At 42.6% G+C, this 14,265-nt stretch overlaps 1 protein-coding gene across 2 annotated transcripts in view; it reads right to left on the minus strand.

The window, feature by feature from the left end:
• Window positions 1-14,265, minus strand: part of FAM168A (family with sequence similarity 168, member A) — a 73,519-nt gene that overhangs the window by 12,606 nt on the left and 46,648 nt on the right. The window contains exons 3-4 of one of the 2 annotated variants that reach the window (XM_008568558.1): window positions 9,279-9,305; window positions 4,162-4,287 (exon numbers count right to left, since the gene is read on the minus strand). In XM_008568558.1, coding sequence (XP_008566780.1) covers window positions 4,162-4,287; window positions 9,279-9,305 — 153 coding nt within the window. The remainder of the gene's footprint in view (window positions 1-4,161; window positions 4,288-9,278; window positions 9,306-14,265) is intronic. The other variant, XM_008568559.1, reaches the window with a different exon arrangement.

Raw genomic sequence — 14,265 nt, forward strand, 5'->3', positions numbered from 1 at the left:
ACCACTGATCAGAAGATGCCTGTCTCTGAAAACTCTATAGCACAGAGTAGTGTTTATGAGCAATCTGGAGACAGAATGACTGCCTGGGTCCAAACTTCAGCTCTCTTCTTAACAGCTACAGAATATTTTAGCCTCCTCATCTGTAACATGGGGAGAGTAATAGTACCCATTTCATAGGATTCCTGTGATAAATACATTAATTAATAAGTGTAAAGTACTTAGAACAATGCCTGACATATTAAAGCACTTCAGAAAGGTTAGCTATTATTTTTTCTCTCTCACTATACAGACAGAGACTAAGTTTACTATCCTGGGGGTATGCAAGCAGAGACTGGTCTGAAAGACTATAGGAGATAGGAAGTTAAACTGAGACTACTATGGTCTGTTCCAATTTGAAACACAAACTCCAGGATTCTAAGATTCTAAAATTTTGTGGTTAAAATGCCATGATTTATAGGTTCTTTAAAGTTAACAAGCCAACGATGCTGACGACTTTCCTTTATGCTCCTAGAGAAGGTGCTCTGGAATTTTTATCTTCCCTGGGGAAGCCGCACTACCCCCTCTATGCCACATGGACAAGCATATTACAAAGTGTTGAGACTATCCATCTGAGTAAAACCAAAAGGCTCCAAGAAACTGCAGTAGAATTTGGTTTTCACATCTAAGAATAACCTTGTCTGAGAATGTTTCCCTTTCTTCATGTTATGAAATGAGACACACACATACTCAGAATACAAATCAGTAGCCAAAACACCCTTGGCAGCCGAAGAGATGATGCTGCAGAACAAGGCCTTGCTTGTCTGTCCAGACAACTGAGATGGGAGAAGCAGAATTGCAGAGCTAGAAGAGATCTTAGAGATCATTAAAACCAACATAAACATTTCACAGATGAAATAATGAATAGATGCTAAAAGAGAGAGTGACTGCTCACAGGGACTCAGGACTCATTGCTACTTCCTCTAACCACAGTGGTTCTCAAGGTTATCATTTGTGTCCAGAGGATCTTATATGAGGCTGCAGAAAATGCCTGGGGCCCTCATCCGGGTTCTATCAGTGAGTCAGGTCAACTCCTCTCTCAGGGAATATCTCCACTTGGACTAGATAATATCAGAAGGCCTTTCTAGTGCTGACATTCTAAGTTTCTGAGTATTTCGGTAAGACTTTCACATGAGGAGATCATTGCAGAGGACTTTCTACAGCTGACTGGTGGTCCTGTCCATACCCTTGAAGAACACAGAAAATTCCTCTGGGGCTATAACCTGGGCTACTTTGAGTATCACAAAAATCAGGGTTTATTACTCTGTGCATCTAAGTAAAAGAAGCTATTGGGCTTGTTGCAAAAAACTTCATGGATTTTACCCAGATGAACTCAGACTCATTTCACTCACTGGAGGCCTGCCATCCTGCAAGGAATTCTAACTCTGAAGGTCACAAAATGAAGACTTTAGAATGGTAGCCCTTAAGGACACTAGAAGCTTATATGCAACCCTATTCTTTTCAGAGAAAGAACCTGGAGCCCAGACAGGCAGCGACTTTCTCAAAATTGCACAGTAAATCAGTGCAGAGCAGGGTCCACAGTTCAGGGCTTATCAGGCCCAGAGCTCTTTCTGAGTTAAAGGTCTCTTTAGTCCAGCCATGGATATTTGGTATATTGGCCTTTGAGTCCCCATTTTACTAAAGGCAATATAATGAGAAAAAAAAGGAATTCGATCACTAGAAGTCCCAGCTCTGCCTTATAAAAAAGGCTTTGTTTATGACATCCTGTTCTTTCTCTCAGGTTCCTAACCATAATTTTAGGCTCCATCAAACAGGATAATAAAGAGAGTGTATACATTAGCAAGATAAAACCTTTTCAGCCCTCTCTTCAATCTTTCTTCACTGTCATCAATCTTTTTCAGTTGTAGAGCCCCTAACACCTTCAAAGGCATTGATCCTTACATCATGGATGCCTTTTAGACTAATCGGTTTATTGATCATCAGATTTATGTGTCTGGATAAAACAAAGCTCTATGTCTGAATCTTGCCTTGACCTCTAAGTCTCCTTGTTGGCAGCCGAACAAGAGAGTGCTGAATAAATAGGAGGTAGACCTAATTATAAACAGTCTTAGCAAATGTTTGTGAAATTGAACTGAATTTGTCAAAGTGCCTTGAATTTTCTGTGGCACTAGAAGCCACAAAATGTGAATGCTAGGAGGAACCTTTGTGGGTGTGAGCAGGTCAGTCAATCCAACTCTATTAAAAAATTGTAGAGGCTTATGCATTACTTGATTAAGAGAGGGGTTCATTTTGGTCCTTTCCAGCGACTGTGACAGCCTGTCTGGGAGGGGACAGTGGGATGTAGCTTTGGACATTTAGATGGAACTTCAGGAAGATTTCAACACAGGAGAAGGCAAGATCTTCTAATACTCAGACTTTCTAACTGTGAAAAGGGTTGCATCTGAAAGAATGAGTACTCCATCCCTGGAGACATGTGAGAAAAGGCAGTTGGCCAGCTGCTGGCAAGGGAAGCTAGACTGGAGGTCCCTGTTGGGGTGGATGATACTGAGTGCACAGTGACAAGGTGAGAGAATCAGGAGTCTAATAGCTAAAGAGAACCTTAAAAATGACATGGTTTAGGCCCCTCATTTTACAGTTGGAAAAAATAAAGTCTAAAACATGGGCATGAATTATCCAAGGTTACAAAGAATCAAGTCTAGAATCCAATTCTTTGGGCTTCCACTACAGGCCTCTTTCTGCTACACCACAGTAGGTGTGCCTATATGCATCTATATCCATATATGTAGATGTGAGAATATGTATATGCCCATTTACATATATAACCTTATATATGTCCATTAAATTCTACCTGAGGTATCTGGAAAAACTCCCTATAGCTGCCATCTCTCTCTTGCAGAGTAAAATCAATCTCATGACAATAGTAACAGAATCTTAACCTGGATGATACCTTTTTCCAGTTGTGCTGCTTAACTGGTTGGACAACATCAGACATATTACCTTTCTGAGCCTCAGTTTTCAAACTGGGATGAAAAATCCACCCAAATATCTTTACAGAACTGTAGTGTAGATGAAATGAGAGGGTGATTACGAAAGCATATTCTCCAAAAGGTGATAATGTTGTATAAATATAAGCTGATGTTGACACCTAAGGACAATGATAACTAAGGAGAAAATGACGTTGGATGTTTTAAAGAATTGAAAAAATACAATGAATTCTTGTAATCTACTTACTTAGTAGATTAATAATTCACTGAACTACAGACTATCAGGCCTAGTCTGTAACATCCCTCTGATGGCTTGTCCAGCCTCTGCAGGCACATCTTATAAGATAAGCACTCACCACATCCAAAGTCAGTCATTCCTCTACTGGACAGCTCCAACAGGGCACAAAGTTTTTCCTTATACAGACTCAAAATGCCACTAACTGCTAACCACTGATCCTCATTTCCCCAGTGGAACCATTTTGTGTTAAAAATCAGATGTGAAGGTGACAGCACCAGTTACTGAGCCTCCAGATGAATATGACCAATTTTGACTGGCCAGCTGACTTCTGTCCTCCTTGAGGACTCCACGTACATACTTTGCTCCCATAGTGTAGCTTCCTCAAGGGTGGTGTTTCTCATACAGGGAGCAATTTTGTCCCCCAGGGGATACCTAGCAAAGTTTTAGAGACATTTTTGGTTGTCACAATGGGCCTTTACTATGGAGTAGAGGCCAGGGATGCTGCTAAACATCCAACAATGCACAGGATGGCCTCCATAACAGAGAATTATCAGGCCCAGATGTCAATAATGCCGAGGTTAAGAAACCCTGGGCTAGGAAAGGAGCCTTCTCTGTCCAAAGACCCATAGGCCTTCAAAATATACCCTCTGTCCTTTCCTCTGAAATGCAGTAACAGTTCTTCCCTAATCAAACTTGTTGGCAAGGTGAGTACTTCCTTCTCCCTCCTTTGCTGTTTTGTGTCTCCCAAAGCTGCATGCATGATCAAAGAGAATGACCTTTCCTGAATGAGGAGGGCCAATTTCTTGCATGAGTAGGAGAACCTCTTAAAACAGTGTTTATACTATAAATGTCATTTTTAAAAGTTCCCTTTCCTTCCTTCCTAAGAAACAAATCAGTCCCAACCAAGGGGAACAAGGAAAGGAGGAGACAGACTGTATTTACTGAAAGCCGCAGAGGATGCTTGGTAAGTTCGGTTCTCGGTCCCGGTGTCCACTGGGAGGTGGAAGGTGCCTTCAGTGCCACAGGAAGACGAGTTCTGTGGCCAGGCCTGTTTCATCAGCAGAGTTGCTTAAGGGAAGACACAAGAATGGCATTAGGCAGAAATAAGAAGTGGGCACCACCAATCACAGACACAAAGCAAGGGTCTTGTGCTAGATGGAAACATATAACCCAAGGGGCCTGTTCAGACACACAGGATGGTTCAGCTTTTCTGAGATGGGTGAGTGGGTTGGGAGGAATGCTGAAGTGTGCTTTCAAATGATTTGAAACCGAGGAACTGTGAACATATACTAAGAGAGTTAGGATTTTCTAACCAGTTCTAAAACCACAAAGATGCTCATGAATACCACTTCCTACTATGTGACACTCTGGCCTAAGGTTTGTTATATTCCTCAGGTACTTTTTCATTAATGTGCAGCAACTTGGGAGCCTTTGTGTACTGGGCCAGATCAACTGAGCACTCTTTTTTGTCTGAAATCTCATCTATAGGTGTATTTAGTAAGTTGCTTTCAAAAAGAGACCCAAGAACAAATACCACATGACATGAACCTTGCTGGTCTGCCATCTCTTTTAAAGGGACTAAGCTGTGGGCATGGCAGTGTAAAAGTCACAGGGCACTGTGGCTGCACTAAATCTAGTTATCCAGTGGGGCACTCCTTGCTAACTCCTTCTCCTGTACACCTGGCAGGGGTCAGATAGACATACCTCTTGCATACCCCTGAATATCTCCTGCTGAGATGTCACCTGAGATACCTCCTTATGAATTAGAGATAATCCTTTGGGCCATTAAGAAAATAAATGTCAAACTTGGGATTGGTGTGAAATAGAGATAAGGCTCAGTTTGAGATCTGCATAGACGTCCCAGGCTGACTCAAAGCTCAGCTTGAGAAATTTAAAGGATGATACTTCATATGTTCTAGAAGTGGGGAGAGACTCAAAAACTTACTTACCTTCATGGTATCCTGAGGGGAAGGAGAGATGAAACAGGGTTCCAATGAGGGGAGGTACCTCACTTTTTAGATATTTCCCCCATTATACTTTCAAACACTAGAGGAGAAACATTCTTGACCCAAATTTCTACTTATGATAAAAAAAAAAGGAATGATTTTAGCAATATCTTTTCTACTCAAGATCTTGGGAATCATGGACATGGAATGTTTTAAAGTATATTAGCAGGAGATGGGGCTGCATTGGCTACAGTCAGATATACTTAAAACATTTTAACAAGGGGCTAAGGTAAAACAGGGTGTGGTATGAGAAGAAAGTATGCCTACATATTCTCTAATTCCACCAGGACAAGGATATTCTATCTCCAGAGAGAACCATAACCCCCTCTGCCCATGTGGGTAACAGGTAATGATTCTGGTTCCTTCAATCACAGAAGAACTGGGGCCAGAGAAGGTCAGGGATTCTATTTTTGTTGAGCCAAGGCTAGAAGTGTAGCTGTTGTAGGCTGACTCTGCGCTCGCATTAATGGCCTGCAATATATACAGCGGATGCTGAGAAATGAGAAGGAAATCATGGGCAGGAAAGTGACACTAAAAGGAGAATGCTGGCAAGAGAAATGGAGACCCAGCAGAACTCCATGTACAGTCCAGAGCCTTTGCTAGACATCAAGACATGGCTCTGCAGACAATGCAGGAGGGGAGTCCATTTTAAACAATCACCTTGGGTTTCTTTTTGGGAGAAGGGGTAGGAGGGGGATTAATAAAGGATCCAATTAGTGTTGAAAAATCTTATCAAGATGTCTCCAAATTTAGAACCTGGCACTCCATGTGGTGGGGACAGCCATGGCCACCCAAAACAGCTCCCTCAAAAGTGAAACATGTAGCTCTGAAAAGTCAGATAGAGCAAGTCTGTGCCCTCAAGATCCCATAGGGATTCCACCAGGGAGCAGGAGGCTTAAATTTGGCAGAAGGAATTTGGAGAATTTGAAGGTCCTGTTCCATTCCAGTTTTTTCCTCCAAGTGTTGCATACTTTACCATAATTTTCATCATAAGCCAAAAGTCTGACATTAGCCTGAAGGACTGTGTGACAATTAAATTAAGCAAATAAAAATTAATCAACATTGATGAGGCCTACACTGCACTCAGCACTGAGGGGAGCACCACGGTGGACGGGAACACACGTGGGTCACGGTCACTGCACACAAGGTACTTATGGTCTAGCTGGGGATGCAACACAGCCACACGCCAACCAGGGAGTGAACAAGACAGCATTATACACAATAAAATAATGTTCCAGATTAACCAGGAAAGAAGCAAGTGCAACTGTACCTTTGATTGTCTTTCCAGCTGATCATGTGAGCTAAACTGCACATTTTCCTAAATAAAGGGGTATTTTCTTCTGGTTTTATTATTAAAAAAAAAAATCATGTTTTCTGCACTTTTCTGTATATTTGAATATTTAATCATTTAAATAATTGGATAAATATGAAAATTAAAAACAAAAACCTAATATTAGCTGTCAACTTGACCTCCTCATCAGTTAGTTGTTCTATATGATCTTGCTCCTCCATGCACACTTCTGAAGTAACCCATTCTGTTGGAGGTAGCAAATTCAGAGCTCAGTTGTGGAATGAAGACAATCCCAACAAAAGCTCTTTAGAGGCATGGTGAGAGAGAAGGCTGCTCTAACAGGCATGCCTGCTCTTGGGTACCTGAAGGGTACCACTTCCTAGATATATCTTATATTTTGAACTGGGTGGTAGTTAAATATAGATGTATCCATATGAAAAAACATTATTAAGCTATACATTTAAGACTGTTGTACTTTATGTACTTTACTATATATGTGTTGTCCATTAATTTAAAAAGACAGAGAGAGAAAGAGAGAACCCTTGGCAGTGAAGGGCCATGTGCCCAGTCACAGCGTGCTGCCCACATCCAGGTGCTGGGTTGTTCACTTCCTTAGATACGGGGCCCTCACGCCCTCTGACACTTGAACAATCTGTTAAGCACACTGACAAGGAAGAAAGGCAGCAAGGGACCATCATCCTGAATAATATACTGAGTCAGGAAATTTGAGTTCTAGCCTAGGCTCTGCCACTTATTAGCCGTGGGAACTTGGGCAAGTCACTTAACCTTTCTGAGTTTCAGTTTTGTTATCTCCTAAAATGGCAATAATAATCACTCCCTGATTGCTTCATAGTATAGATGTGAGAGTCAAAAAGAGAGTGTCATCCAGTCTCACAGTTTCCAGTTCTGGCATCTGTCCACTCTTCCCTCTTCACAGTTGTGGAGAGCTCTAATTTAAGCTCTCCTCATCTCTCCCCTGAACTACTGCAATTGTTTCCTCACTGTTCTGTTTGTTTTTAAACCTGCTCCTCCAATCTCCAAGCTGCAGTAACAGTGGTGTATCTAACACCTAAACCTAATCACAAACCCTCTTTCTTAAAAACGTTCCATGGTTCTCCACTACCTATAGCCTAAAGTTTGAACCCCTTGTGCAGCATTCAAGGACCCCCATGGGCTAGTCCTGATGATCTCTCTAAACTCATTGTTCTCACTCCCAACCCACACTACAGCCACACAAACTGCTTCACATTCCCAGAATATTGCCAAGGAGCTTCACATCTCCATGTTTTTGTTCACACTATTAGCTCTTCTGGCATGTCTCTCCCCAAACTCTACCTAGTAAACATTAATCAATCAATCAATCATGAACTGAAGACTGTCCTCTACTGTGAAGTCTTTTCTTCTTCCCACCCCTTGACCACGACCCCCTCATGCACCCTATATACTTGACTATCCCAGTCCCTCTGACTCTTAGAAGCCCTGTACTAGACGGCTTGTCTGTCTCCCCACTAAACTGTAAGCTCCTTGAGCATAGGGACCTTGTCTTACTGGGCTTTGTATCTTCAAAGGGCCAGCTTAGGGCCTGGCACAGAATATTTTGTGAAGTGAAGAGCTCCATCCATATTCTTTATGAATATCCATTTCATATGCTAAAACTGGAAGGGTGAGGGAGCAAGAGAGCTTCTCTAACTTTTTATGGACTCTTCTGTCCAAGTTCATATATCCTGAGGCAAACAAAAAATAATTCCCCATAAATGATAACAGAAGCAGTTCAGTGACTAGCAAAATTGAAATAATAAGACTATAAGAGGACAGAGTGTTAGCATTTAAAGGGACCTTGGAGATCATGTGGAATGAAACACTATCCGTGGCCTAGAGACATTAGCAAATTGCCCAGATCACACAGCCCACAGCAGTGGCAAGGAGAAATTTCACAGCTCATCTCCTGAAAGATGTTCAACACACAAATCCAATTTCCAACATCCAAATAATTCATCCAAGGTTGAAAGTTATGAAGAGATTTTACAAAAACATTATCCTGAGCAGCTCAGGTGAGGGGGGTGAAGGTGGCAAGTCCCTCCCATGGTCCCTTACTGTCTATGACAAAAAGGACCTGGTCAAGTTACACTGCTGGGACCCTCACAGGTGCCCAGAAGTTCCCGTGGTGCCTTGGGCCTGGAGTCCACATTGCCCAGAGAACCCAGCACTGGTTCCTCACTCATTAGCACTCCTGACCCCACCTCTCACCATCCAGAAAAATGCCCTGAAAATGAGCCCAAAGCTCAAGATCTGGGCTAAGGGAACAGACTGTATCTAAAGTCAACCAGGTCTTCAAACATGTCAGACTGCCAATGGAGATGGAAAATCTGATCCTGGAGCAGACTGGTTTTTGGGTTCTAATAGGCATAATCCAGGTACTCCTTCACAGAGGCTGCCACAGAGCCAACAGAGGAGACACATAAAGGCCCTGGAATTTTTGTTCATTTGTTTGTTTCAATTCGGCAGCCAGGTTGGGTGAGAGATGTCTTTTAGTGCCATGATCCTTCATTGATGCCCTAGGGGACGGCTCATGTGTGTCTCCAACCCATGATTTTGCACCATCAGACATGTTCCTGCATGCTTTAGGAACTGCTGTTGAGCCACCTGGGGGGAGCCCAAGCCTAGTGGGTAGGATTTGGGGAGGAAAGGAGAGGGGATCTACCATTGTTACGAGATAACACATTATAGGCTGTAATACAGATGAGGAAAAATAGCTCTCCTACCATAAGCTGAATGCAGGAACTGAAACTCTGTTGGATAGAAATGTTAGTTGAAATTACCACTAAGAATTTGTACAAAGTTGTACACATTGCAGTTATATAAACAGACTTTGTCTTGCGATGGCAGTTTCCCAGTTGTACACATTGCAGTTACATAAACAGACTTTGTCTTGCGATGGCAGTTTCCCCTGGGCTGCACACGGAACAGTGAATGTAGAGGGTACAAAGTGCCTCTTCCCTGGAGAGGGTGACAGACTTGCCATCTCGGAAAGTCCATTCATTGTGGAGGTGCACCTCCCTGGATGCCATGTTATCTTTCACACAGCTGACCCAGAAGCTGCCTGGATGTAAACAAGCCCAAGCTCCTATGCTTCACTTGTTCATAATAAGAATACACTGCAATTCTCCCAAGAACTGCAGAGGGACTTCACACCTGACAGAGGCTTTATGTGTTAGAAGAAGTGAAGGTTCAGGGACAATATCACCATCTTGGGCCTCTAAAGAGCTGTTTGTAAAACCCAGAGAGCTAGGATTGATGCAGAGGCATGCCGTCCCTGAGGATAGTGTGGTGCTTTTGAAGGAGTACAGGCTGTGGGGTCGGACAAGTTGGGCTTGAATCCCAGCTCTATTGCTTGTTAGCTGTCTAACTTTGGACAACTTATTTAGCCTCTCTGAGCAAAATTGGAGGCAAGAGTCTCTACTGCACAAGACTAAGGTAAAAAATGAACATGTGTAATATGCTTGCACAGTGCCAGGAACACAGCAGGTGTTCAGAAAACACAAATTCGGGCCGGCCCCGTGGCGCACTCAGGAGAGTGCGGCGCTTGGGTGCGCAGCGGCACGCCCGCTGCGGGTTCGGATCCTATATGGGGATGGCCAGTGCGCTCACTGGCTGAGCGCGGTGCGGGCGACACCAAGCCAAGGGGTGCGATCCCCTTACCGGTCACAAAAAAGACAAAAAACAGGGGGGGGGGGGAAAAAAAAAGAAAACACAAATTCGGGCCGGCCCCGTGGCGCACCCAGGAGAGTGCGGCGCTTGGGTGCGCAGCGGCACGCCCGCTGCGGGTTCGGATCCTATATGGGGATGGCCAGTGCGCTCACTGGCTGAGCGCGGTGCGGGCGACACCAAGCCAAGGGTTGCGATCCCCTTACCGGTCACAAAAAAGACAAAAAACAAAACAAACAAACAAAAAAAAAGAAAACACAAATTCCTTTCCCCTACTCTTCCCCAGGTAGGCCATATGCAAAATGGGAATAATATATGTGTACTTTATAGGGCTACTATGATTCAGATAAGACAATAGATAGAAATGCTTTGTAAACAGATTCTTATGAGGAGGTATTTCATTTTCATTTATATTATTTATCCTGTTTAATGCTCCCTTCATTTTTCGAGTCAGAGTACCATTAACATGACAAACCTTTGGTCTCCAGATTCTGTTCTGAAAATCAAGTCTTGGTTCACTCCTGCTTCCTATGGGGCCAATAGTTTTTAAATAAGATCCTTGAAATCATTAAGACCTTGGAGAAAAGCTCCAAGTATCCACATTGCTTTCAGAACCAATGACAGTGAAATGTTTCCCTGCATCCTGGACAGATGATATCTTAGGGTACTCAGAGCTGCTAAAAATAGCTCTCACTGAAGCAACTTCTTGGTCTCCTTGAAGCAGCTGAAAGAAATTTAAACCAGAGAACCTGGCTCCTTTGCAGGCTTTTACTCCAGCAAGCACCTTTCTGCATCACAAACGGCTGGATCTGGCAGGAAGCTGAAAGTAACCTACACTGTCCTCTCTGACCCTGAACCAACTCCTCCATGGCAGGAACTCCCCCACTGCAATCAGAAGACCTGTGAATACAGAGGCCAGCATACAAAAATATGAAAAAGATCCAGTTGTGCTGTGTGTTTAACTCAAAAGGAAAAAGGATCTTCCCAAGGTCACACCAAAATCAGAAGCAGAGTTAGTGTTACAATCCAGGTCTTCCAACTCCCATTTTGGAGCTTTCTAACACAATGCACTAGCACTACCCTCTCTTGTGGACTTTGTGGGTTTCTATGGAAATGAGTTACTTTTAGTCACAGCTTAGAAATATGTTGACTTTTAAAAACATAAAATTGGGGAAAATCAAGTGAGATGAGGGCTTATTTTTTGTTTTAAAAATTAAGACTTAATACTTAATACACGTGCCAGGAGCTTTCCAATCTCTCCATTTTTTTTTTTTTTTTTTTTTTTTCACAGTCTCAGGCTCCTCTTGTCTGAACTCCCTTCCCTCTCTAGCCTGGTTTATCTAGTCTAACACCTTAATTTCTCTATGGCCCACTGCATCAACTACAATGCAGTGGTTAAGAGCTCGTGCAGGCATGGTGGCAGGATGCCAGGGTTTGGATCTAGGGCTAGTTATCTAATTTCGCTACGTTTTTGTTTTCTCATCTGGAAAATGGGAATAACAACAACAGTACTGACCTCAGAGATTTGCTGTGATATAAAACATGTTAATATACATAAATAGCTGAAAATAATCCCTGGCATATAGAAACCATTCAATAAATAGTAGCTATCTACTCCCTGTCCTTCCATTTTCTTGCCAAACTGATCCTAAAGCCAAACATGCAATCTATCACCAGAAGTGCTGAACATTATGAAAAAATAGCCCAGTCCTGGGTATTAGAGCCTGGATAAATTCACAGCTTCCACCTCAGGTGGGCCTCCAATGTTACCCTGCCATGTTATCTTTTGGTAGTTTCTGCTCCCACTCCTTCCTGTGAGGCTCACACCTTGACCTCTCCCCTTGAGAACCCTCCCTCTTTCTCGTGCTCACCTCCGTTGCAGCAAATCAAGGTCATTAGACAAGAACTCTCCCCTTTCACCAGGCAATTTATTTTAGAATAAATTCACTGGTGACTTTTTCTTTAGTCTGAGGGGAGAGCTGCCCTTCTGTGTGAGGCACCCCACCTCCATCTGCCACTCAACTCCCCCAAACAAAAAAGAGTGCTAAGCTCTGGATTTCCCACCCCCACTGCCACCTCCTGGAGGCTTGAATCTGTCTTGACCTACATCTCTGACTTGTCCTCTCTACTGTTCCCTCATTAGTACTACTATGCTCATTTCTGAAAAAACCCCTCCTTCAACCCTACATTCCCTTCTAGTCAATGCCCTTTTGTTTTTCTTTCCCTGGTAGCCAAGTTTCTTGTAAGAGTAAGCTATATCTGCTAAATCTACTTCTTCACTCCTTGATTAACTGTACTCTGGTTTCTAGCCTCACCACCTCACTGACACTGCTTCTGATGAAGTCACTGATGGTCTCTTGACTATAAAGACAATGAATCTTCTTCATTCCTGATCTTACCTGACCTTCTGCAACAACTCAACTTATTCTGTCTTAGACTAGATAGTTGACAAAGCCAATTCATGGATCTCAGAGCGCTTTGATTTAAATCATTTATATATTGTGATACACTTAATAATCAAATCCACCATAGCTTTTAAAATAGAACTTATCAAATTTGATTAAATATTTTATCAGAGATTTCTGTAGTTCCTATTGTTTCTGCCTCCTATTATAGATTTTTGGGAAATATATATCTTATTGATTAAAAGTAAATATAAAATCAATGCTGAGAACACCATTATATATTTCTAGCCTATGTGTCACATAAGCTCTTTGAGGGCAGTGACTACAGTTTCCTCAAATTTGAATCACCTATAGTGTCTTCCAGAGTGTCTCAGTCACATCAGGGCCAAAATAAATGTCTGTGGAATGACACATCTGTGTAAGCACTTGAGGGATTAACCTCACCTATTTGCATAAAATAGTTATTTGCCCAAAAAGGGGGGGCTTCTAATAACTTCATTGTGTGTGTGTGTCTATAATATGATTATTATATGATTCCTACTTTAGAGATGGGGAAATTGTGGTTCAGAGAGGTCAGGTGACTTTAAGCTTGCTGATGTAGAAAGTGACTCAAATCTAGGTCTTCAGACATAGCCCAGGTTCTTTTCTCCTTTAAACATCTCAGAAGAAAGGGAATGACAGTAGAATGAGTACTGGATTGGCACAGAAAAGCATGAGACTCAGAGACAGGAGATCTGCCAAGGGTTCTAGTCCATATACTATTGATGATTCACTGGGTAACATGGGACAAAACACTGCTTCTCTCTGGATCTCCTTTGTCAAGAGAAGAGGTTGAAATGGAGGATCTCTGAGGTCTTTTCAAGCTTTCTTTCTTTCTTTCTTTCTTTTTTTTTTTTAAAGATGACCGGTAAGGGGATCTCAACCCTTGACTTGGTGTTGTCAGCACCACGCTCACCCAGTGAGCAAACCGGCCATCCCTATATGGGATCCGAACCCGTGGCCTTGGTGTTATCAGCACCACACTCTCCCGAGTGAGCCACGGGCTGGCCCCTCAAGCTTTCTAATTCTATAATAATACTTACTAAACAAAGGTATTATTATGACATTTAATGCCTTTCCAAGTCTGGCCCTTGCACATCTGTAGTTCAGATTCATCTAGCCCCCCTCGCAGTTTATGCTTTAACCATTCCTGCTCCTTCTAGGTTCCTCACAGCCCCATATTCTCACATCTCCATGCCTTTGTCCATGCACTACTCCACCTGGAATGCCCACTCTTCCTTTGTGTGCTTAAAAACACACCTCCTACTTCTCCCTCAAGTCTCTATTGCTAGCCCCTCTGTGAAGCTTCCCCTACACTTTCACTCCCAAGCAGACTGTTCTTCTTTCCTCTCTTCTTACATGTATCTTTTACAATACTTATCACCCCATTCTACACTGAATTTGTTTATATGCCAGGCTCCCATAAGGACTGTAAGCTACTTCAGGCAAAGACGGCATCTTTTAATTTTTCTATCCCAGTGTGGAGGACATTCAACAAATAAATACTTGTTGAGTAAATAAAGAGAAACTTACATAAAACCATCTACATCTCTGAGGTAGGTAGTTATACTTGCATCTCAGAGAGGTGAGGTGACTTGCT

Source organism: Galeopterus variegatus, unplaced genomic scaffold, assembly GCF_000696425.1.
Source record: "Galeopterus variegatus unplaced genomic scaffold, G_variegatus-3.0.2 Scaffold423, whole genome shotgun sequence".
Lineage (NCBI taxonomy): Eukaryota > Metazoa > Chordata > Mammalia > Dermoptera > Cynocephalidae > Galeopterus > Galeopterus variegatus.